We start from the raw sequence: 24856 nt of genomic DNA, 5'->3' as shown, positions 1-24856 counted from the left end.
GCCAGTCATTAAGAGGGCAAGGCAGCACCTCTTCCCCCTCAGGAGGCTGAAAAGATTTGGCAAGGGCCCTCGGATCCTCAAAAGGTTATACTGCTGCACCATCGAGAGCATCTTGACTGGCTGCATCACCGCTTGGTATGGCAAATGCACTGCCCTTGACCGCTAAGTGCTACAGAGGGTGGTGGGGACAGCCCAGTACATCACTGGGGCTGAGCTCCTTCCCATTCAGAACCTCTATAACAGGAAGAAGACCAAAAGGATCCATCAAAAGAGTCATCATAGTGGTCTCTGATTGGTGGTCATTATTTGGTGTGTCATCATAGTGGTCTCTGACTGGTGGTCATCATTTGGTGTGTCATCATAGTGGTCTCTGACTGGTGGTCATCATTTGGTGTGTTATCATAGTGGTCTCTGACTGGTGGTCATAATTTGGTGTGTCATCATAATGGTCTCTGATTGGTAGTCATCATTTGGTGTGTCATCATAGTGGTCTCTGACTGGTGGTCATCATTTGGTGTGTCATCATAGTGGTCTCTGATTGGTGGTCAGACTAGCTCAGGTGGAACAAACTTGAATTTGTGAATTTGTCCCTATACTTTTGCTCCCCTAAAATGGGGAGACTATACACTAAAAGTGCTGTAATTTCTAAACAGTACACCCAATATGGAAGAACATACCGTCATATTAAAGAGGACAGTCTGCACTTTAACCTCATCTTCATTGTATAATTTGAAATCCAAAGTGCTGAAGCACAGAGCCAAAACAGCAAGAAATATGTCACTGTCCCAAATACTTTTGGAGCTCACTGTAGCTCCATTCTAGTCTATTTTATTTTTTTCCTACTATTTGTCAACTCTGCATTGTTGGGAAGGGCTCGTAAGCAAACATTTCACGGGAAAGTCTAAACCAGTCGTATTCGGCGCATCTAACGAATACATTTTGATTTGATTTGATTTGACATTCCACTCTCAAGTGCGCGACATGCGTCATCAATTTAGGCACCAGGGGTGTCAGTTTAGCCTCGCCATGTTGATGCTGCGTTAAGAAAAACTGGGAACTCGGAAATCTTCGACATCAGTGCTTTCAGACAACTGGGAACTCGGATAGAAACGAGCTCCGATTGGGAAAAATTGTTTTGAACGGTCATCCAAGCCGGAAATTCGGGCTTCTTTCTAGTTCTCCGACTTTCTGACCCAAAGATCGCCGACGTCATGGTTTGACCTCGAGTTCCTAGTTGTCCTGAAAGCACCATGAACCTGGGGAAGAGGCTTGTCACGTGATTTATCAGCTGACCCCTTTTCCACATATTGTAACAGCATGAGAAAACCATTCTCGAAACAGAGACCCTTTATGCAAAGTTACAGCTTTTTAGGCCTGCATTTGATTATTTCCTACGTAACTGTAAATAAAATATCCGGTCAAGGCTACGTATCGAATTTTAAATCAGTGATGCAGTCTGTAACCTGTTGAAGCGCAACATTGTTTTCAATCAATGACTACAAGAATAATCGCCAAAGGTTTGTTGTATCGAAAGATTTCACAACCTTTTTCTACTACATGTAGATTTATCAGGAGAAGTAATCAGATTAGATTATTTATTGACTGTAAGAGAGACTTGTCAGCAAAACAGATGGTTAATTACCTGCTGTTGAACTTTAAACTTAGACCAGGAAATTGTGTTTAAATAATGAACTGGACCTGTATGGAGTGAGATTTGTTTCTTTATTCTGTAAATATGTCTACCACGATCCGTGTATATTCAACATAACTCACAAATAAAACTATGATCTGTGAATATATTACAATATTTCGTAAATAAAACCATAATCCGCAAAAACATTATCACAAATTAAACCATAAATCACAAATAAATTCATGATCTGTAAATATATTCAACATAAATCACAAATAAAATCTCCCAAGTGGCGCAGTGGTCTAAGGCACTGCATCGCAGTGCTAGCTGTGCCACTAGAGATTCTGGTTCGAATCCAGGCTCTGTCGTAGCCGGCCACGACTGGGAGACCCATGGGGCGGCGCACAAGTCGTCCAGGGTAGGGGAGGGAATGGCCGGCAGGGATGTAGCTCAGTTGGTAGAGCTTGGCGTTTGCAATGCCAGGGTTGTGTGTTCGATTCCCACGGGGGGCCAGTATGAAAAATAAAAAAATTATGTATGCACTCACTAACTGTAAGTCGCTCTGAATAAGAGCGTCTGCTAAATGACTAAAATGTAAAACTACGATTAGAACAATTTGTGAGCAAATGTTCAGAAATCCCTAACGTTTACATCTGTGGAATGTGCATTTGCACATTCAAAAAGTGCTTCTGTATTTTCAGATTTTCTTTCCGCCTTTCAATGTATTACAATCCACAAATGTGGATTCAGATGAGTCTGCTGATGAGAGTCGGCTATCTCCATTCATTGGGATAATCTTTGTGTCAGGTGACGTGCAGAGTGAAGCAGTGTCTCATTCAGCCATGATTTGGGAGAACACTTTCTAGCTAGAATATCTAACTAATAAAGAACAACTTTATGAAATGTGTATAACGTTTATTTATTCAACAAATTGTTAAAATGATCAACAAATGCCTTTCATATGAATGTTAAATTCGACCATTGGGGCATGCAACGCTGAGTGCGGCAGGTAGCTTAGTGGGTAAGAGCGTTGTGCCAGTAACCGAAAGGTCGCTGGTTCTAATCCCCCTGAAAATCTGTCGATGTGCCCTCGCCCTATGCTCGTGTCGCTCTGGATAAGAGCGTCTGCTAAATGACTAAAATGTAAATGAGTGCCTGCTTTCGTCATCAGCCCACTAGCCTAGCTAACTAGGGAACGTTGGACACTGCCGATAGCTAGCAGGTGATCTCGTCAGCTGTTTAGACGAACAACCAAAGTTAAACGAACTAGTTCTTGTAAATTCAGGAATGTGTAAATTCTGAATTGGTGATCTGGCTAGCCAGATCACCACTTTCAGGGACTAAACAGGGCAATTGATGCTTTGGCAGGACAAAGCACTCTTTCCCGACTGGTGTGGAGTTAAGAAATTGTAACATGATATGATTTTTTTTTTTTTACTTTAGAAATTCAGCTAGCCGTTTTCTGCTCCATGTAGGCTTGCTTACTAGCTAGCCAAGTCACATGTTATGAATGCTTAGCTAGATTTATGAATATGTTGTTTCCTAGTAAATACATGCATTCCGTGTCTGATTACTGTCTGTTCAATCCCTCTCTGTGTTGTGTTACACCATTGGGTTGACGAGCAAAGGCCAAGTTATTCTACTCATACTGTAAAGACTTTTATCAGTAAAAAAAATGATTAACCTGAAATAATTACATGAGGGTTTAATTGTGCAACAATGCACAGGGCCATGTTATGATGATGGCTCAAGATAATCTGATAATTGTTATGAAGAAAATGTTTTGAAGTATGAAAATGACCAATTAAAAGTCAACCTGTTAGTGGGCTGATGTCGAAACCACACATTTACATTTAAGTCATTTAGCAGACGCACTTATCCAGAGTGACTTACAGGAGCAATTAGGGTTAAGTGCCTTGCTCAAGGGCACATCGACAGATTTTTCACCTAGTCGGTTTGGGGATTAGAACCAGCGACCTTTTGGTTACTGGCATAACGCTCTTAACCACTAAGCTACCTGCCGCCCCACACTCGGCGTTGCATGCCAAAATGGTCAAATTTAACATCACCTGACACAAAGATTATCACAATGAATGGAGATAGCCGACTCTCATCTGAAGCCACATTATGGTTTAATTAGTGAAATACTTTTAACATATTCACAGATTATAGTTTAATTTGTGTTTTGTTTTTTTGATGATTGTTGTTTTATTTACTAAATATTTTTATATATTCACAGATCATAGTTTTATTTGTGAGTTATGTTGAATATACACGGATCGTGGTAGACATATTTACAGAATAAAGAAACAAATCTCACTCCATACCTGAACACCTCCTGAGAACACTTCCGGCTTATGCACGGCTGGCTATGTACTGCTAAAGTAATCTTTGAGGTGTAGGACGAGGTAGCATATTTCACCTGAGTGAGTTGTAAACTTGATCAAAACCTTGTCTTGAAAGAAATGAAGAGGAGACTTCTGCTGGTGTCCAACTCAACCCTGCACGGGGGAGGGTATCTGGAACATTGTCAACAGCAGATCAAAGACTTTTTCGGACAGTAAGTTCTATTTCCATTGACTAACACTCACCTTCAAAGTCCCTGGACTACTCTAAAAATCAACCCCTAATGGCTATGGAAGGAATGCTGTTGTACTGTACACTTACAATCTGACTCTCCTTTACTCTAACTACTTATACATGTCTAACTACTTATACATGTCTATAACTACTTATACATGTCTATAACTACTTATACATGTCTAACTACTTATACATGTCTATAACTACTTATACATGTCTGTAACTACTTATACATGTCTGTAACTACTTATACATGTCTATAATTACTTATACATGTCTATAACTACTACTTATACATGTCTATAACTACTTATACATGTCTATAACTACTTATACATGTCTATAACTACTTATACATGTCTGTAACTACTTATACATGTCTGTAACTACTTATACATGTCTATAATTACTTATACATGTCTATAACTACTACTTATACATGTCTATAACTACTTATACATGTCTATAACTACTTATACATGTCTATAACTACTACTTATACATGTCTATAACTACTTATACATGTCTATAACTACTACTTATACATGTCTATAACTACTACTTATACATGTCTATAACTACTTATACATGTCTATAACTACTTATACATGTCTATAACTACTTATACATGTCTAACTACTACTTATACATGTCTATAACTACTTATACATGTCTATAACTACTTATACATGTCTATAACTACTACTTATACATGTCTATAACTACTTATACATGTCTGTAACTACTTATACATGTCTATAACTACTTATACATGTCTATAACTACTTATACATGTCTAACTACTTATACATGTCTAACTACTTATACATGTCTATAATTACTTATACATGTCTATAACTACTTATACATGTCTGTAACTACTTATACATGTCTAACTACTTATACATGTCTATAACTACTTATACATGTCTATAATTACTTATACATGTCTGTAACTACTTATACATGTCTATAACTACTTATACATGTCTATAACTACTTATACATGTCTATAACTACTACTTATACATGTCTATAACTACTTATACATGTCTATAACTACTTATACATGTCTATAACTACTTATACATGTCTATAACTACTTATACATGTCTATAACTACTTATACATGTCTATAACTACTTATACATGTCTATAACTACTACTTATACATGTCTATAACTACTTATACATGTCTATAATTACTTATACATGTCTATAACTACTTATACATGTCTATAACTACTACTTATACATGTCTATAACTACTTATACATGTCTATAACTACTTATACATGTCTATAACTACTTATACATGTCTATAACTACTTATACATGTCTATAACTACTTATACATGTCTATAACTACTACTTATACATGTCTATAACTACTTATACATGTCTGTAACTACTTATACATGTCTATAACTACTTATACATGTCTATAACTACTTATACATGTCTGTAACTACTTATACATGTCTGTAACTACTTATACATGTCTATAACTACTTATACATGTCTATAACTACTTATACATGTCTATAACTACTTATGTAACTACTTATACATGTCTGTAACTACTTATGTAACTACTTATACATGTCTATAACTACTTATACATGTCTATAACTACTTATACATGTCTATAACTACTTATACATGTCTGTAACTACTTATACATGTCTGTAACTACTGATATACATGTCTATAACTACTTATACATGTCTATAACTACTTATACATGTCTATAACTACTTATACATGTCTGTAACTACTTATACATGTCTATAACTACTTATACATGTCTGTAACTACTTATACATGTCTATAACTACTTATACATGTCTGTAACTACTGATATACATGTCTATAACTACTTATACATGTCTATAACTACTTATACATGTCTATAACTACTTATACATGTCTATAACTACTTATACATGTCTCTGCACTCAATGAATTAGTGGAAATAGATATGGGAGGAAAGGCTATCCTCACAGTTAATTCATCCTAATGGTAGATATAATGAAACAGTGTAATGGTAGATATTACCTAACAGTGTAATGGTAGATACACTATATATACAAAAGTATGTGGACACCCCTTCAAATTAGTGTTTTTGGTTATTTCAGCCACACCTGTTGCTGACAGGTGTATAAAATCGAGCACACAGCCATGCAATCTCCATAGACAAACATTGGCAGTAGAATGGCCTTACTGAAGAGCTCAGTGACTTTCAGCGTGGCACCGTCATATGATGCCACCTTTTCAACAAGTCAGTTCATCAAATTTCTGCCCTGCTAGAGCTGCCCTGGTCAACTGTAAGTGCTGTTAGTTCCAGTGAAGGGAAATCTTAACGCTACAGCATACAATGACATTCTAGATGATTCTGTGCTTCCAACTTTGTGGCAACAGTTTGGGGAAGGCCCTTTCCTGTTTCAGCATGACAATGCCCCTGTGCACAAAGGGAGGTCCATACAGAAATGGTTTGTTGAGATTGGTGTAGAAGAACTTGACTGGCCTGCACAGAGCCCTGACCTCAACCCCGTCTAACACCTTTGGGATGAATTGGAACGCTGACCGCGAGCCAGGCCTAATCGCCCAAAATCAGTGCCTGACCTCACTAATGCTCTTCTGGCTGAATGGAAGCAAGTCCCCGCAGCAATATTCCAACATCTAGTGGGAAGGCTTCCCAGAAGAGTGGAGGCTGTTATAGCAGCAAAGGAGGGACCAACTCCATAATAATGTCAGTGATTTTGGAATGAGATGCTCGATGAGCAGTTGTCCACATTCTTTTGGTCATGTAGTATATATTACCTAACAGTGTAATGGTAGATATTACCTAACAGTCTAATGGTAGATATTACCTAACAGTGTAATGGTAGATATTACCTAACAGTGTAATGGTAGATATTACCTAACAGTGTAATGGTAGATATTACCTAACAGTGTAATGGTAGATATTACCTAACAGTCTAATGGTAGATATTACCTAACAGTGTAATGGTAGATATTACCTAACAATGTAATGGTAGATATTACCTAACAGTGTAATGGTAGATATTACCTAACAGTGTAATGGTAGATATTACCTAACAGTGTAATGGTAGATATTACCTAACAGTGTAATGGTAGATATTACCTAACAGTGTAATGGTAGATATTACCTAACAGTGTAATGGTAGATATTACCTAACAGTGTAATGGTAGATATTACCTAACAATGTAATGGTAGATATTACCTAACAGTGTAATGGTAGATATTACCTAACAGTGTAATGGTAGATATTACCTAACAGTGTAATGGTAGATATTACCTAACAGTGTAATGGTAGATATTACCTAACAGTGTAATGGTAGATATTACCTAACAGTGTAATGGTAGATATTACCTAACACTGAGTATACAAAACATTAAGAACACCTGTTCTTTCCATGACATAGTCTGACCAGGTGAATCCAGGTGAAAGCTATGATTCCTTATTGATGTACTTCGAGATATTAGCTGATGTAAGAAGGGCTATATAAAATAAAATTGATTGATTGATTGATGTGGCTTGGTAAATCCACTTCAATCAGTGTAGATGAAGGGGAAGGAGACAGGTTAAAGAAATATTTTTTTAAGCCTTCAGACAATTGAGACATGGAATGCGTATGTGTGCCATTCAGAGGGTGAATGGGCAAGACAAAAGATTTAGGTGCCAGGCGCACCGGTTTGTTTGAAGAACTGCAACGCTGCTGGAGTAACAACGCAATACTAGGAAGGTGTTCCTAATGTTTGGTGTACTCGGTGTATAACCTAACAGTGTAATGTATTTCTTGCAGAGGTGTGAAGACGATCCTATTCGTCCCCTATGCACTGTCTGATAGAGATGGCTACGCAAAGACTGCCAGGGACAAGTTCAAGAGTCTGGGTACGTCTTTTACAGCGGTCCATTCCCTTTCATAGGCCTAATGCTGTGTGCCTGTAGTGACTCAGGCCCAATCCCAAATCAATCCCTGGACCCTAATGCTCTTATGCTCTTGTGGAGGTCTGAGAGGGCTTGATTGTTACGAGCACATTTTGTTTACACTTGTCAAACCCCTTGTTTACACTTGTCAAACCCCTTGTTTACACTTGTTATCAGGTGCAGTGGGGCGTAGGGACTAGTCCAGGGTTCTTCAATTCCGGTCCCGGAGGGCCGAAAAACACTTCTGTTTTTTATTTATACCTGGTAGTTAATTGCACTCACCCGGTGTCCCAGGTCTGAATTAGCCCCTGATTAGAAGGAGAGGATGAAAAACAGAGGTGTTTTGGCCCTCCAGGACCGGAATTGAAGAACCCTGGACTAGGGGGGTCAATGTGAGACAGGATATCAGTTGTCTAATGTGAGTGTTGTCTGTCTGTCTGACAGGTTATGAGGTGGACAGCATTCATGAGACGTCTGACCCAGTGGAAGCAGTAAGGAACGCTCAGGGTATATTTATAGGTGAGGAGTGGACCGTGAGCTCATACGTTAGCACCTCATAGGCCTCTCCAATATACCTACCATAGGCCTACATACAGTGAGGGAAAAAAAGTATTTGATCCCCTGCTGATTTTGTAAGTTTGCCCACTGACAAAGAAATGATCAGTCTATAATTTTAATGGTAGGTTTATTTGAACAGTGAGAGACAGAATAACAACAACAAAAATCCAGAAAAACGCATGTCAAAAATGTTATAAATGAATTTGCATTTTAATGAGGGAAATAAGTATTTGACCCCCTCTCAATCAGAAAGATTTCTGGCTCCCAGGTGTCTTTTATACAGGTAACGAGCTGAGATTAGCAGCACACTCTTAAAGGGAGTTCTCCTAATCTCAGCTTGTTACCTGTATAAAAGACACCTGTCCACAGAAGCAATCAATCAATCAGATTCCAAACTCTTCACCATGGCCAAGACCAAAGAGCTCTCCAAGGATGTCAGGGACAAGATTGTAGACCTACACAAGGCTGGAATGGGCTACAAGACCATCGCCAAGCAGCTTGGTGAGAAGGTGACAACAGTTGGTGCGATTATTCGCAAATGGAAGAAACACAAAAGAACTGTCAGTCTCCCTCGGCCTGGGGCTCCATGCAAGATCTCACCTCGTGGAGTTGCAATGATCATGAGAACGGTGAGGAATCAGCCCATAACTACACGGGAGGATCTTGTCAATGATCTCAAGGCAACTGGGACCATAGTCACCAAGAAAACAATTGGTAACACACTACGCCGTGAAGGACTGAAATCCTGCAGCGCCCGCAAGGTCCCCCTTGCGGGGGACATATACAGGCCCGTCTGAAGTTTGCCAATGAACATCTGAATGATTCAGAGGAGAACTGGGAGAAAGTGTTGTGGTCAGATGAGACCAAAATGGAGCTCTTTGGCATCAACTCAACTCGCCGTGTTTGGAGGAGGAGGAATGCTGCCTATGAACGCAAGAACACCATCCCCACCGTCAAACATGGAGGTGGAAACATTATGCTAAGGGGGTGTTTTTCTGCTAAAGGGACAGGACAACTTCACCGCATCAAAGGGATGATGGACGGGGCCATGTACCGTCAAATCTTGGGTGAGAACCTCCTTCCCTCAGCCAGGGCATTGAAAATGGGTCGTGGATGGGTGTTCCAGCATGACAATGACCCAAAACACACGGCCAAGGCAACAAAGGAGTGGCTCAAGAAGAAGCACATTAAGGTCCTGGAGTGGCCTAGCCAGTCTCCAGACCTTAATCCCATAGAAAATCTGTGGAGGGAGCTGAAGGTTCGAGTTGCCAAACGTCAGCCTCGAAACCTTAATGAGTTGGAGAAGATCTGCAAAGAGGAGTGGGACAAAATCCCTCCAGAGATGTGTGCAAACCTGCTGGCCAACTACAAGAAACGTCTGACCTCTGCGATTGCCAACAAGGGTTTTGCCACCAAGTACTAAGTCATGTTTTGCAGAGGGGTCAAATACTTATTTATAAAATAATAATAATATGCCATTTAGCAGACGCTTTTATCCAAAGCGACTTACAGTCATGTGTGCATACATTTTTACGTATGGGTGGTCCCGGGGATCGAACCCACTACCCTGGGCGTTACAAGCGCCATGCTCTACCAATTGAGCTACAGAGGACCTCATTAAAATGCAAATCAATGTATAACATTTTTGACATGCAATTTTCTGGATTTTTTTGTTGTTATTCTGTCTCTCACTGTTCAAATAAACCTACCATTAAAATTATAAACTGATCATGTCTTTGTCAGTGGGCAAACGTACAAAATCAGCAGGGGATCAAATACTTTTCTCCCTCACTGTAGGCATCATTTGAAGGAATGCTATTGTACGAGTGTACTGCAAGAGTTCATGTATTCTACTACACACCGGTACACAGATTGACTACATGTTAAGAAGTTATCAGGATCGTGTACAGTATAGTAAAGTCATAACAGCTTGCTGTTCTCTCAACAGGTGGTGGCAACACTTTCCGTCTGCTGAAAAGTCTCTACGACAACAAGGTGCTGTCTGAGATCAACAAGAGGGTCCTGCAGGTCAGACTGATATTTTTAGAGCAGTGTTCTCCAAAAACCTCTCCTCAGGTTGCACAGCTGTTCCACTCTGATAGCCTATATTCCAGAAGTAGCACACCTGAATGGCTGTGGGTACTCTAGTAGTTTTGGGAAACACTGTGCTAGATTAAACAATATTTACAGTTGATGCCTGCATGTACAAATATTGTTCATACTGTCAGCTGATATAGCCCATAGAGAGTCCATAGAGATAGCCAATAGAGAGCCCATAGAGATAGCCCATATATATAGCCCATAGAGAGAGCCCATAGATATAGCCCATAGAGAAAGCCCATAGAGATAGCCCATAGATATAGCCCATAGAGAAAGCCAATAGTGAGAGCCCATAGAGAGCCCATAGAGATAGCCCATAGAGAAAGCCCATAGATAGCCCATAGATATAGCCCATAGAGAAAGCCCATAGAGAGAGCCAATAGTGAGAGCCAATAGAGATAGCCCATAGAGAGCCCATAGAGATAGCCCATAGAGAGAGCCCATAGAGAGATCCAATAGATATAGCCCATAGAGATAGCCAATAGATAGAGCCCATAGAGAGAGCCAATAGAGATAGCCCATAGAGAGAGCCAATAGAGAGCCCATAGAGAGAGCCCATAGAGAGATCCAATAGATATAGCCCATAGAGATAGCCAATAGATAGAGCCCATAGAGAGAGCCAATAGAGATAGCCCATAGAGAGAGCCAATAGAGAGAGCCCATAGAGAGATCCAATAGATATAGCCCATAGAGAGAGCCCATACCCTAACCCTCTCTCTTATATCTCCAGGATGGTGTGCCCTACATGGGCTCCAGTGCTGGCACCAACGTCGCTACTGTCAGCATCAACACCACCAACGACATGCCCATCGTGTACCCGCCCTCCTTCACTGCCATTGGTCTAGTGCCTTTCAACATCAACCCTCACTTCCTGGATACGGACCCTAACAGCAGACACATGGGGGTGAGTAGTACATTATAGCAGAGCATCGGTACAGTATAGCGAATGCTGAATGTTGTCGGGCTGGTTTCTCTGACTAATGTTCAATGGTTATGCTCAATGTAGAATCTCTATTGAAAATGTTTTTTTTTAAAGTCTGGGACTAGGTTAATCTGTGTCTGGGAACCTTGCCCGTGGTGTCCTACAGAATGTGTGAGGCCAAAACGTCACAAAGTCTTTGATTTCTTCTCCCCAGGAGACACGAGAGCAGAGGATCATTCAGTACCACGAGGAGCCTGACACGCCATCTGTTCTGGTGAGTCTGAGAGAAATAAAGATTTTATTCCAAGTTGACTTACTTTATCTGTTTACATGGTATTAGGCTATGCTTTCCTGAAACCACCGATTGTTGATTGTCTTAGGGCTTGAGAGAGGGCTCCATGTTGCTAGTCGAAGGGAACAAGGCTACGCTACTTGGCACCTGCAAGGCACGGCTGTTCATCAGGTAATACATTTAGCAGACGCTCTTATCCAGAGCGACTTACAGGAGCAATTAGGGTTAAGTGCCTTGCTCAAGGGCACATCGACAGATTTTTCACCTAGTCGGCACGGGGATTAGAACCAGCGACCTTTCGGTTACTGGCACGACGCTCTTAACCACTAAGCTACCTGCCGCCAATTATCTCTCTCACACCGGCCTGTGACCCCATATCATGACCCTGACCCAATATAGCTATAATAATAGCTCTAGTGTACAAAACAAGTTTAACAGATCAAACAAAGTATTGAACACAATAAAGCAGGCTAAAATGTATATTTTATAGTTGTGTGTGTGTGTGTTTGCCTAACGCTAGTAAATAACTAGGGGCCGGTGATTTGACGAGTCTGTCTGTCTCACAGCCAGTGTTTTGTGTTTCAGGGGGAAGCCAACAACAGAATTTGAATCTGGCAGTGACCTCAGTTTCTTGCTGACAGACTGACAGTGACAGACAGGAAAAGAGGACGTTGTACATCTCCGTTCTCCTTCTCCCAGCAAGACCGATCCAGATCCTGTCAAGTGGAAATGCACTTACCGGTATATGATATATATCGAAATAAATATTTTACCAAAAAATGAATTGTCTTTTATGCATAAACAATTGTGTGGGGGAAGGAGATGTTATAATTTACTAAGGTAAGCTTATGGGAACTTAGATAATTTCATAATCACCTAACAACCAGCCTATGAACCCAGTCCATCAGATAATCCTGATAACTCTTATCAGTGCTATAACGGTTATCAGGATCCGAGCCGATAATGTGGCGGCAACAGTGCATTAACAAGTATAAAACCACAAAGAAATGCTTTTAATGGTTTTTAGATATTTTTAATTTAGGAAAGATTTTAAACTTCGTCAGCTCAACCAGAAATGTAGGGGAAGGAAAACAAACCCATTTCCAATATTGTCTTTAAAACAAAAACAAAAATTATGAACAGGTGTAAAATCACAACTAGTCTGTAACATCAAACTTGCATCAAGATAAATAATGAAACCGAAAGTGTGAAGAAACAGATGAAGCAGTGGCTGAGAGGGTAATGTCTGATTAGATACTATAGTGCTCCGATGCTAACAAATGTAAGTTCCACGTTGATTACCCAATATGGGTAAATCCATTCTTTATCCTTCTATACATATAATTGTCCATTTACACCACAGTGACGTGTGATTTGTATGCGCACGTCACTACGTATAATCCTGTATCTGGAGTGAAAAAATTGCCCGGGAATGTCATCAATTGCAGAAGCATAACAGAACATAAAATACTCTCAACAATAGGTACACACCAGAAACGACTTCAACACATCCCAATCCATGTCATGTACTGTCATTCATGACAATAGATAAGCATCGTTATTGATAACTCTCACACCTCATATCATCCTCGTATTCACATCCGTTGCAGCAATTCATTGAACTGAAAAGTCCGCCGCACTAAAGACGCAGAACAATAATCAGAAGAAGAGCGCGGAGTCCTTTCAAACATGATAAACATTTAATTTAATATCAAATCACTTTTCTTTTCTCCTCCCATCCACGTTAAGTGTTTTTTTTCTTCTAAATATATGCAGACATGTACACGGGAGTAGCAGGGCTGCGAGGGATTTAGGATGCAGATACACGGTGTGATTATAAAGAGTAGACGACTGTCTGTGTGTACTGGTGCATTCTGGTCCAAAGTAGTACCCTACACAGGGAGCCTATTCGGACAGCAGGGTTATCAGTTTGTGTATTTACAGACAGCTCCACAGGGTCTTGTGTTGAAGCCCCTTGGGGCCCTCGGGTCTTTCAAGCGTCAGTGTTCCGGTCGCCGTTCTCCTGCGGTGCTAGCTGCTCCTTCTCCGTGGCGTCCTCCTGGGGCGGGCGTACGCGCTTGAAGAAACCCAGCTACGGAGAGGGAGGGAGGAGGAGGCGGCGGGCATAGACAGTTAAGATCCTACATTCCTCTGAACATTTCTACGTGAATGTGATTGCAGATAATCGTGAATTAAAATCGTGAATAGTGAGATAGTCAAGAGCCACAAAGATCATACCCCCAAAACATGCTTACCTCTCACCATTACCAATAACAGGGGAGGTTAGCATTTTTTGGAGGGCTTGATATTATTATTTTTTTTGGGGGGGGGTGTATCATTTATTGATGTAGTGTTCAGAAACATATTCTATTCTTACAATAAAAGTGACTCCAAAAATGACATATTATTCATTTCTATTGGGCACATTATGATCCAAAACACAACCAAAACAAACTGCAAATGCATCCAACAAGTTTGTAGAGACACAAGCTTAATGTAATCATTGTGTGATAGAAATATGGGACCAAATACTAAACCTTGACTATATTACACTATGAATTTGTCCAAATACCTATGACACCTTCAAAATGGGGGGGACTAGATACATAAAGTGCTTTAATTTCTTAACGGTAAAACAGATATGTAAATAAGGTGACATTCTGTAATGTCACCTCGTAAAACATTTGATCTCAAATCCAGATGCTGGAGTATAGAGCCGCATTTTCAGCTTCACTGTCCACATAAATACGGAGGGGAGTGTATATTATGTTTTTGTCATTTGGTGACTGATGTATTGAAAATGTTAAATAAAACGTTTGAAAGAAAGGCCTTGACAGGTAAAAACAAAATGGTGGGGCTGGCTTTCAGCTGGTCACTTCTGTCAGATCAGTAGAGGTGGTAAGAGGAGGAGGGGTTTTAGATACAGTGATGGAGGAAGAGCCCAGGAGAGTGGAGAGAAAAACTACTGGAATCTATCACTGGCTTTTGTTTGTTTGTGTGTGTGTAGTGTGTGTGTGTGTGTGTGTGTGTGTGTAGTGTGTGTGTGTGTGTGTGTAGTGTGTGTGTGTGTGTGTAGTGTGTAGTGTGTGTGTGTAGTGTGTGTGTGTAGTGTGTGTGTGTGTGTGTGTGTACCTTGTACATGATGAAGATGAGTAAAGCCAACAGCAGTAGTCCTGCGATCAGGGCCAGGGTCACCACCCACCAAGGGACAGGTTCAGGATCAGATTTCACCCAGATCACCGACATACTCACCTGGAGGACATATCACAGTGTTTTACAATACATCTTTATTGATCCAATGAGACAACAAACCATTCAGGACCCTATGGCAGGGGTCCCCAAATTCAAATCAAATTGTATTAGTCATGTACCCATATTTTGCAGATGTTATCACGGTGTAGTGAAATGCTTATGTTCCTAGGTCCAACAGAGCAGTAATATCTAACAATACAAAACAATACAAAACAAAACACGCAAATCCCGAAGACAAAAAGAAAGGAATTAAGAAATATAGAGATATTAGAATGAGTCTGAGTCCGGAAAATAAATAGATATGTATATGATGGTGTATACAGTGGCTTGCGAAAGTATTCACCCCCGTTGGCATTTTTCCTATTTCGTTGCCTTACAACCTGGAATTAAAATGGATATTTTGGGGGTTTGTATCATTTGATTTACACAACATGCCTACCACTTTGAAGATGCACATTATTTTTTGTGTGAAACAAACAAGAAATAAGACAAAAATACATAAAACTTGAGCTTGCATTACTATTCACCCCACCAAAGTCAATACTTTGTAGAGCCACCTTTTGCAGCAATTACAGCTGCAAGTCTCTTGGGGTATGTCTCTATAAGCTTGGCACATCTAGCCACTGGGATTCCTGCCCATTCTTCAAAGCAAAACTGCTCCAGCTCCTTCAAGTTGGATGGGTTCTGCTGGTGTACAGCAATCTTTAAGTCATACCACAGATTCTCAATTGGATTGAGGTCTGGGCTTTGACTAGGCCATTCCAAGACATTTAAATGTTTCCCCTTAAACCACTCGAGTGTTGCTTTAGCAGTATGCTTAGGGTCATTGTCCTGCTGGAAGGTGAACCTCCGTCCCAGTCTCAAATCTCTGGAAGACTGAAACAGGTTTCCCTCAAGAATTTCCCTGTATTTAGCGCCATCCATCATTCCTTCAATTCTGACCAGTTTCCAAGTCCCTGCCGATGAAAAACATCCCCACCGCATGATGCTGCCACCATCATGCTTCACTGTGGGGATGTGGTGCCATATTCTTTCCATTTTTTAATAATGGATTTAATGGTGCTCCGTGGGATGTTCAAAGTTTCGAAGATTTTTTAATACCCAACCCTGATCTGTATTTCTCCACAACTTTGACCCTGACCTGTTTGGAGAGCTCCTTGGTCTTCATGGTGCCGCTTGCTTGGTGGTGCCCCTTGCTTAGTGGTGTTGCAGACTCTGGGGCCTTTCAGAACAGGTGTATATATACTGAGATCATGTGACAGATCATGTGACACTTAAATAAAGTCCACCTGTGTTTAATCTAACTAATTATGTGACTTCTGAATACTTATTTTCCACCATAATTTGCAAATAAATTCATAAAAAATCCTACAATGTGATTTTCTGGATTTATTTTCTCATTTTGTCTGTCATAGTTGACGTGTACCTATGATGAAAATTACAGGCCTCTCTCATCTTTTTAAGTGGGAGAACTTGCACAATTGGTGGCTGACTAAATACTTTTTTCCCCCACTGTAACAAACCTCTCAGAATCTGTATATAGGATGGTATGTACATAGGGCAGCAGTCGCTAAGGTGCAGGGTAGAGTACCGGCTGGTAGCCGGCTAGTAACAGTGACTAAAGGTCAGGGTAGGCTACGGGGCTAGTGGTAAATGTTTAACATTCTGAGATAAAAGCTGTTTTACCAGTCTCTCTGTCCCAGCTTTGATGCACCTGTACTGTCTCCGCCTTCAAATCAAATCAAATGTTATTTGCCACATGCGCCGAATACAGCAGGTGTAGACATTACCATGAAATGCTTACTTACAGCCCTTAACCAACAGTGCATTTATTTTTTAATAAAAATGTAAAATAAAACAACAAAAAAGTGTTGAGAAAAAAAGAGCAGAAGTAAAATAAAATAACAGTAGGGAGGCTATATGTACAGGGGGGTACCGGTGCAGAGTCAATGTGCGGGGGCACCGGCTAGTTGAGGTAGTTGAGGTAATATGTACATGTGGGTAGAGTTAAAGTGACTATGCATAAATAATTAACAGAGTAGCAGCAGCGTAAAAGAGGGGGTGGGGGGGCAGTGCAAATAGTCAGGGTAGCCATGATTAGCTGTTCATGGTCTTATGGCTTGGGGGTAGAAGCTGTTGAGAAGCCTTTTGGACCTAGACTTGGCGCTCCGGTACCACTTGCCGTGCGGCAGCAGAGAGAACAGTCTATGACTAGGGTGGCTGAGTCCTTGATGATTTGCTTGGCCTTCCTGTGACACCGGGTGCTGTAGATGTCCTGGAGGGCAGGCAGTGTGCCCCCGGTGATGCGTTGGGCTGACCGCACCACCCTCTGGAGAGCCCTGCGGTTGCAGATGGTGCAGTTGCCGTACCAGGCGGTGATACAGCCCGACAGGATGCTCTCAATGGTGCTTCTGTAGACGTTCGTGTGGGTCTTAGGGGCCAAGACACATTTCTTCAGCCTCCTGAGGTTGTGCCTTTTTCACCACACTGTCTGTGTGAAGGGACCATTTCAGGTGGTCAGTGATGTGCACGCACAAAGAACTTGAAGCTTTTCACCTTTGCGGCCCGTCAATGTGGATGGGGGCGTGCTCCCTCTGCTGTCTCCTGAAGTCCACGATCAGCTCCTTTGTTTTGTTGACGTTGAGGGAGAAGTTATTTCCCACCCTCTGGAGAGCCCTGCGGTTGCGGGCGGTGCAGTTGCCGTACCAGGCGGTGATACAGCCCCGACAGGATGCTCTGAATTGTCCATCTTTAAAAATGTAATGAGGGGCCAAGACTAATTTCTTCAGCCTCCTGAGATTGAAGAGGCGCTGTTGAGCCTTCTTCACCACACTGTCTGTGTGGGTGGACCATTTCGGATTTGTCAGTGATGTGTACTCCGAGGAACTTGAAGCTTTCCACCTTCTCCACTGCGGTACCATCGATGTGGATAGAGGCGTGCTCCCTCTGCTGTTTCCTGAAGTCCACGATCAGCTCCTTTGTTTTGTTGACGTTGAGGGAGAGGTTATTTTCCTGGCACCACTCCGCCAGGGCCCTCACCTCCTCCCTGTAGGCTGTTTCGTCATTGTTGGTAATCAGGCCTACTACTGTTGTGTCGTCTGCAAACTTGATGATTGAGTTGGAGGCGTGAGAGGTCACACAGTCATGGGTGAACAGGGAGTACAGAAGGGGGCTGAGCACGCACCTTTGTGGGGCCCCCATGTTAAGGATCAGCGTAGTGAAGGTGTTGTTGCCTACCCTCACCACCTGTAGGACCCAGTTGCACAGGGCGGGGTTCAGACCCAGGGCCCCGAGCCAACCACAACAAACCATTCAGGACCCTATGGCAGGGGTCCCACAATAACATTCAGCCGTGGGCAAATTCGTCCTTGAGCGGATGGTCAGAACACAGTTGTGAATAATTTGTACACTGCAAACTGACTGCAAGAATCCCAAACAGATATAGTATTTGAGAAAAACACAATAATTTCAAACCTTGATGAAATTGGGATACGATCACATATGCCTCTCCATTTATGCATGGGAATACTTGGGAACAGATTTCCTAAATTATAATCACTTTGAGCTCATTTCCTGGTAATTGTAGTCTTTTATGTCCAAGAAAGAAAATTATACAATAGAAAATACACTGAGTGTACAAAACATTAGGAACACCTTTCTAATATTGAATTGCACATCTTTTGCGCCTTTTGTCTTTTGCCCAATTTGTCAGGGCATGGACTCTACAAGGTGTCGAAAGCGTTCCACAGGGATGCTGGCCAATGTTGACTCCAATGTATCCCACAGTTGTGTCAAGCATGTAGAGGTCTGTCATTTTTATCATAGGTACACTTCAACTGTGAGAGACGGAATCTAAAACAAAAATCCAGAAAATCACATTGTATGATTTTTAAGTAATTAATTTGCATTTTATTGCATGACATAAGTATTTGATCACCTACCAACCAGTAAGAATTCCGGCTCTCACAGACCTGTTAGTTTTTCTTTAAGAAGCCCTCCTGTTCTCCACTCATTACCTGTATTAACTGCACCTGTTTGAACTCGTTACCTGTATAAAAGACACCTGTCCACACACTCAATCAAACAGACTCCAACGTCTCCACAATGGCCAAGACCAGAGAGCTGTGTAAGGACATCAGGGATAAAATTGTAGACCTGCACAAGGCTGGGATGGGCTACAAGACAATAGGCAAGCAGCTTGGTGAGAAGGCAACAACTGTTGGCGCAATTATTAGAAAATGGAAGAAGTTCAAGATGACGGTCAATCACTCTCGGTCTGGGGCTCCATGCAAGATCTCACCTCGTGGGGCATCAATGATCATGAGGAAGGTGAGGGATCAGCCCAGAACTACACGGCAGGACCTGGTCAATGACCTGAAGAGAGCTGGGACCACAGTCTCAAAGAAAACCATTAGTAACACACTACGCACGCAAGGTCCCCCTGCTCAAGCCAGCGCATGTCCAGGCCCGTCTGAAGTTTGTCAATGACCATCTGGATGATCCAGAGGAGGAATGGGAGAAGGTCATGTGGTCTGATGAGACAAAAATAGAGCTTTTTGGTCTAAACTCCACTCACCGTGTTTGGAGGAAGAAGAAGGATGAGTACAACCCCAAGAACACCATCCCAACCGTGAAGCATGGAGGTGGAAACATCATTCTTTGGGAATGCTTTTCTGCAAAGGGGACAGGACGACTGCACCGTATTGAGGGGAGGATGGCCAACAACCTCCTTCCCTCAGTAAGAGCATTGAAGATGGGTCGTGGCTGGGTCTTCCAGCATGACAACGACCCGAAACACACAGCCAGGGGAACTAAGGAGTGGCTCCGTAAGAAGCATCTCAAGGTCCTGGAGTGGCCTAGCCAGTCTCCAGACCTGAACCCAATAGAACATCTTTGGAGGGAGCTGAAAGTCCGTATTGCCCAGCGACAGCCCCGAAACCTGAAGGATCTGGAGAAGGTCTGTATGGAGGAGTGGGCCAAAATCCCTGCTGCAGTGTGTGCAAACCTGGTCAAGACCTACAGGAAATGTATGATCTCTGTAATTGCAAACAAAGGTTTCTGTACCAAATATTAAGTTCTGCTTTTCTGATGTATCAAATACTTATGTCATGCAATAAAATGCAAATTAATTACTTAAAAATCATACACACAATGTGATTTTCTGGATTTTTGTTTTAGATTCCGTCTCTCACAGTTGAAGTGTACCTATGATAAAAATGACAGACCTCTACATGCTTTGTAAGTAGGAAAACCTGCAAAATCGGCAGTGTATCAAATACTTGTTCTCCCCACTGTATGTGATTGTATACAAATGTAAGCAAGGTTTGAAATGATTCTGTTTTAGTGAAATATTATATCTGTTTGGGCTTCTTGTGGTCAATTTGTAGTCTACAAATTATATGTAATTATGTTCCGGCCCCCTTGTTCTCCCCACTGTGTGTGTATATATATATATATATATATATATATAGCTCTGGAAAGAATTAAGAGACCACTGCACATTTTTCTTAAATCAGCATCTCTACATGTATGACAGCCATTCTATTCCAGTGTCTGTTGAATTCCAACACAGGCACACCTCATTCTACTGAATTAGGTACTGATTAGGTGATCACCTGAACCAAATCTTATTTAACGAGGAAAAGTATAAAAACCACTGCTGTGGTCATCACTATCCTCTTGCAATAGGACCAGCTGGATGACAAAAACAGTGCTAATAGTACCTCAAAAGTAATATTAATCAAAAAATAACTATTGACCATGCCAAAAGAGTTGAAAAGGAAAGTTGAGTGAGGAAAAGAAGGGTTCAATTCTGGCTTTACTGGCAGAGGGATACAGTGAGCGTCAGGTTGCTTCCATCCTTAAAATGTCAATGACAGCGGTTCATAAGAACAAGGTCAAGCAGCAGACATTGGGGACAACAAAGCTACAGACCGGCAGAGGGCGAAAACGACTCTCTACTGACTGGGATGACCACCAACTCATTTGAATGTCACTCAACAACCGTAGGATGACATCAAGTGACCTACAAAAATAATGGCAAACGGCAGCTGGGGTGAAGTGCACAGCGAGGACGGTTCGAAACAGGCTCCTAGGGGCAGGGCTGAAGTCGTGCAAAGCTAGAAAAAAGCCCTTCATCAATGAGAAGCAAAGAAGAGCCAGGCTGAGGTTTGCAAAATACCATAAGGATTGGACCGTAGAGGACTGGAGTAAGGTTATCTTCTCTGAGTCCAATTTTCAGCTTTGCCCAACACCTGGTCGTCTAATGGTTAGACGGAGACCTGGAGAGGCCTATAAGCCACAGTGTCTCGCACCCACTGTGAAATTTGGTGGAGGATCGGTGATGATCTGGGGGTGCTTCAGCAAGGCTGGAATCGGGCAGATTTGTCTTTGTGAAGGACGCATGAATCAAGCCACGTACAAGGTTGTCCTGGAAGAAAACTTGCTTCCTTTTGCTCTGACATTGTTCCCCAACTCTGAGGATTGGTTTTTCCAGCAGGACAATGCGCCATGCCACACAGCCAGGTCAATCAAGGTGTGGATGGAGGACCACCAGATCAATACCCTGTCATGGCCAGCCCAATCTCCAGACCTGAACCCCATTGAAATCTTCTGGAATGTGATCAAGAGGAAGATGGATGGTGACAAGCCATCAAACATAGCCGAGCTGCTTGAATTCTTGCGCCAGGAGTGGCATAAAGTCACCCAACATCAATGTGAAAGACTGGTGGAGAGCATGCCAAGACGCATGAAAGCTGTGATTGAAAATCAGGGTTATTCCACCAAATATTGATTTCTGAACTCTTCCTAAGTTAAAACATTAGTATTGTGTTGTTTAAAAATGAACATGGAACTTATTTTCTTTGCATTATTCAAGGTCTGACAACACTGCATCTTTTTTTTGTTATTTTGACCAGTTGTCATTTTCTGCAAATAAATGCCCTAAATGACAATATTTTTTATCTGGAATTTGGGAGAAATGTTGTCAGTAGTTTATAGAATAAAACAAAAATCTTATTTTTACCCAAACACATACCTATAAATAGTAAAACCAGAGAAACTGATAATTTTGCAGTGGTCTCTTACTTTTTTCCCTCACTGTATATATATATATATATATATAAAATGTATTTTACTCATGCCTCCTATTGGGGAACCCTGCCCTACATGGGCTCTGGTCTAAAGTAGTGCACTACTATAAGGAATAGATGCAGACCTGGTTTATCCCCATGATGGCTCCACGTGACTCACCGTAGTGGTGTTGGAGGGCAGCTCATACACCAGCTTCTTGTTATAAGGCATCTCTATGACGCTGAAGGAAGCGGAGGATCTCACGGTGAACGATCGGTTCTGGCTCTCGGTCTGGATGAAGGAAACTCGACATCATCAACACAGCAGGCTTTCCTAGTTTGGTCCCATTTGGCTAGCCTGGTAGTCCTTGTCCAGTCTTTTGATCTAGGACCACCATGCTAGTAAAAAGCCCTCTACAGCACATACCAAAGCATACAGTATGCTCCAACCAGGGTGGTGTTCATTAGGGCACACTGTAGCAAAACGTCTTAAAACAGAAATAAATAAAAAACTGTATTTCTTTATTGGACAGATAAACTGAAACATGGAGGTACACCAAATTGAAGGTGGCCACCCCCCTAGTCTGGAGTGGATGTACGATACAGCACAAACACATCTGGGAAACCAGGCTAGTACTATAGATAACCTCTAGGGCATAGCAGACAGGAGTCTCACCTTGAGGAAGGTGGCCACCCCAAGTCTGGAGTGGATGTAGAGGATAGCACTCTGACCTCTCTCCACACGGCCCACCTGACACCGGATCTTCAGACACTGGACCTTCGAACAGTCCTGAGAGAGGAGACACACACCATCACTGATCTCCTTCATCCATGTGGTTGTTACTGTATGATTAGTTTACAACAGGGTTGGAGTCAATTCCATTTCCATTTTTAGTCCAATCGGGATGTAAACTGAAATTCCCACTGCTTTTCAATTTCGGGAAATTGGCCCCAACGCCGTCGTACGGACAGTACCAGAGTTTCCAGGTCTCCCTCCATCTCGTTCCTCTCCAGCTCCCTGCGGTGAACGTGGTTCCTGTTCCTCCCCTCTGTCCTGTCTCCTCCTCCACTGGGAGAGGTGATGTTCTTCTCTCCAGATAGAGGGTTCTAGAAGAGACGGAGAGAAACGCCCTTTTAAACTTTTTATTTACCATAGAGAGGATGACATCCTAATCATTTGTCCTTGCTGTCGAATTGTGCACTCATATAGTCTTCACCACATTTAGGTGTTGGATTGGCATAAGCATGGGGCTAGATTACAGAGAGTTTACTATACCAGTCCTTTCATGGGCTAGACTAGAGAGTTTCCTATACCAGTCCTTTCATGGGCTAGACTAGAGAGAGTTTCCTATACCAGTCCTTTCATGGGCTAGACTAGAGGGAGTTTCCTATACCAGTCCTTTCATAGACTAGAGAGAGTTTCCTATACCAGTCCTTTCATGGGCTAGACTAGAGGGAGTTTCCTATACCAGTCCTTTCATGGGCTAGACTAGAGAGAGTTTCCTATACCAGTCCTTTCATGGGCTAGACTAGAGAGAGTTTCCTATACCAGTCCTTTCATAGACTAGAGAGAGTTTCCTATACCAGTCCTTTCATGGGCTAGACTAGAGAGAGTTTCCTATACCAGTCCTTTCATGGGCTAGACTAGAGAGAGTTTCATATACCAGTCCTTTCATGGGCTAGACTAGAGAGAGTTTCCTATACCAGTCCTTTCATGGGCTAGACTAGAGAGAGTTTCCTATACCAGTCCTTTCATGGGCTAGACTAGAGGGGAGTTTCCTATACCAGTCCTTTCATGGGCTAGACTAGAGGGAGTTTCCTATACCAGTCCTTTCATGGGCTAGACTAGAGGGAGTTTCCTATACCAGTCCTTTCATGGGCTAGACTAGAGAGAGTTTCCTATACCAGTCCTTTCATGGGCTAGACTAGAGGGAGTTTCCTATACCAGTCCTTTCATGGGCTAGACTAGAGAGAGTTTCCTATACCAGTCCTTTCATGGGCTAGACTAGAGAGAGTTTCCTATACCAGTCCTTTCATGGGCTAGACTAGAGAGAGTTTCCTATACCAGTCCTTTCATGGGCTAGACTAGAGAGAGTTTCCTATACCAGTCCTTTCATGGGCTAGACTAGAGGGAGTTTCCTATACCAGTCCTTTCATGGGCTAGACTAGAGAGAGTTTCATAATACCAGTCCTTTCATGGGCTAGACTAGAGAGAGTTTCCTATACCAGTCCTTTCATGGGCTAGACTACAGGGGAGTTTCCTATACCAGTCCTTTCATGGGCTAGACTAGAGAGAGTTTCCTATACTGGTCCTTTCATGGGCTAGACTAGAGAGAGTTTCCTATACCAGTCCTTTCATGGGCTAGACTAGAGGGAGTTTCCTATACCAGTCCTTTCATGGGCTAGACTAGAGAGAGTTTCCTATACCAGTCCTTTCATGGGCTAGACTAGAGGGAGTTTCCTATACCAGTCCTTTCATGGGCTAGACTA

At 42.0% G+C, this 24856-nt stretch overlaps 2 protein-coding genes across 3 annotated transcripts; one reads left to right on the top strand and one right to left on the bottom strand.

Moving 5' to 3' along the window:
* Positions 1-1307: 1307 nt before the first annotated feature.
* Positions 1308-12828, top strand: si:dkey-69o16.5 (Alpha-aspartyl dipeptidase-like). 2 transcript variants are annotated; one of them, XM_041843460.1, is made up of 9 exons: positions 1308-1517; positions 4097-4193; positions 8048-8136; positions 8617-8691; positions 10679-10758; positions 11561-11734; positions 11967-12026; positions 12133-12215; positions 12630-12828. In XM_041843460.1, the coding sequence occupies exons 1-9, from the start codon at positions 1493-1495 to the stop codon at positions 12688-12690; spliced, it is 744 nt and encodes a 247-aa protein (XP_041699394.1). In that variant the 5' UTR covers positions 1308-1492; the 3' UTR covers positions 12691-12828. The 2 variants fall into 2 exon arrangements, with proteins under 2 accessions (XP_041699394.1, XP_045062384.1); XM_045206449.1 differs by lacking the exon at positions 8617-8691.
* Positions 12829-13055: 227 nt separating this feature from the next.
* LOC123481713 (integrin alpha-V-like) lies at positions 13056-23654 on the bottom strand. The gene is made up of 6 exons (XM_045206473.1): positions 23643-23654; positions 23342-23473; positions 23043-23156; positions 22548-22658; positions 15177-15296; positions 13056-14136 (listed from the first exon to the last, which is right to left on the bottom strand). Exons 1-6 carry the CDS (start codon positions 23652-23654, stop codon positions 14038-14040), a joined length of 588 nt encoding a protein of 195 aa, XP_045062408.1. The 3' UTR covers positions 13056-14037.
* Between the last annotated feature and the right edge of the window lie 1202 nt (positions 23655-24856).

The sequence above is a fragment of the Coregonus clupeaformis genome, chromosome 23 (genome assembly GCF_020615455.1).
Source record: "Coregonus clupeaformis isolate EN_2021a chromosome 23, ASM2061545v1, whole genome shotgun sequence".
Lineage (NCBI taxonomy): Eukaryota > Metazoa > Chordata > Actinopteri > Salmoniformes > Salmonidae > Coregonus > Coregonus clupeaformis.
Note: the sequence above shows the minus strand (reverse complement) of the source record. Positions and strands in the feature narration are given on the sequence as shown.

Bases quoted from the DNA above. Each gene is read 5' to 3' on its own strand.
- LOC123481713 (XM_045206473.1), bottom strand. The intron at 22,659-23,042 runs GTGAGACTCCTG...TCCTTCATCCAG, and splicing joins GGGTGGCCACCTTCCTCAAG to ACCGAGAGCCAGAACCGATC. The intron at 14,137-15,176 runs GTACACACACAC...CCCTCTCCGTAG, and splicing joins TCATCTTCATCATGTACAAG to CTGGGTTTCTTCAAGCGCGT.
- si:dkey-69o16.5 (XM_041843460.1), top strand. From the start codon at position 1,493: ATGACTACAAGAATAATCGCCAAAG. The intron at 10,759-11,560 runs GTCAGACTGATA...TTATATCTCCAG, and splicing joins TCAACAAGAGGGTCCTGCAG to GATGGTGTGCCCTACATGGG. The intron at 12,027-12,132 runs GTGAGTCTGAGA...TGATTGTCTTAG, and splicing joins CTGACACGCCATCTGTTCTG to GGCTTGAGAGAGGGCTCCAT.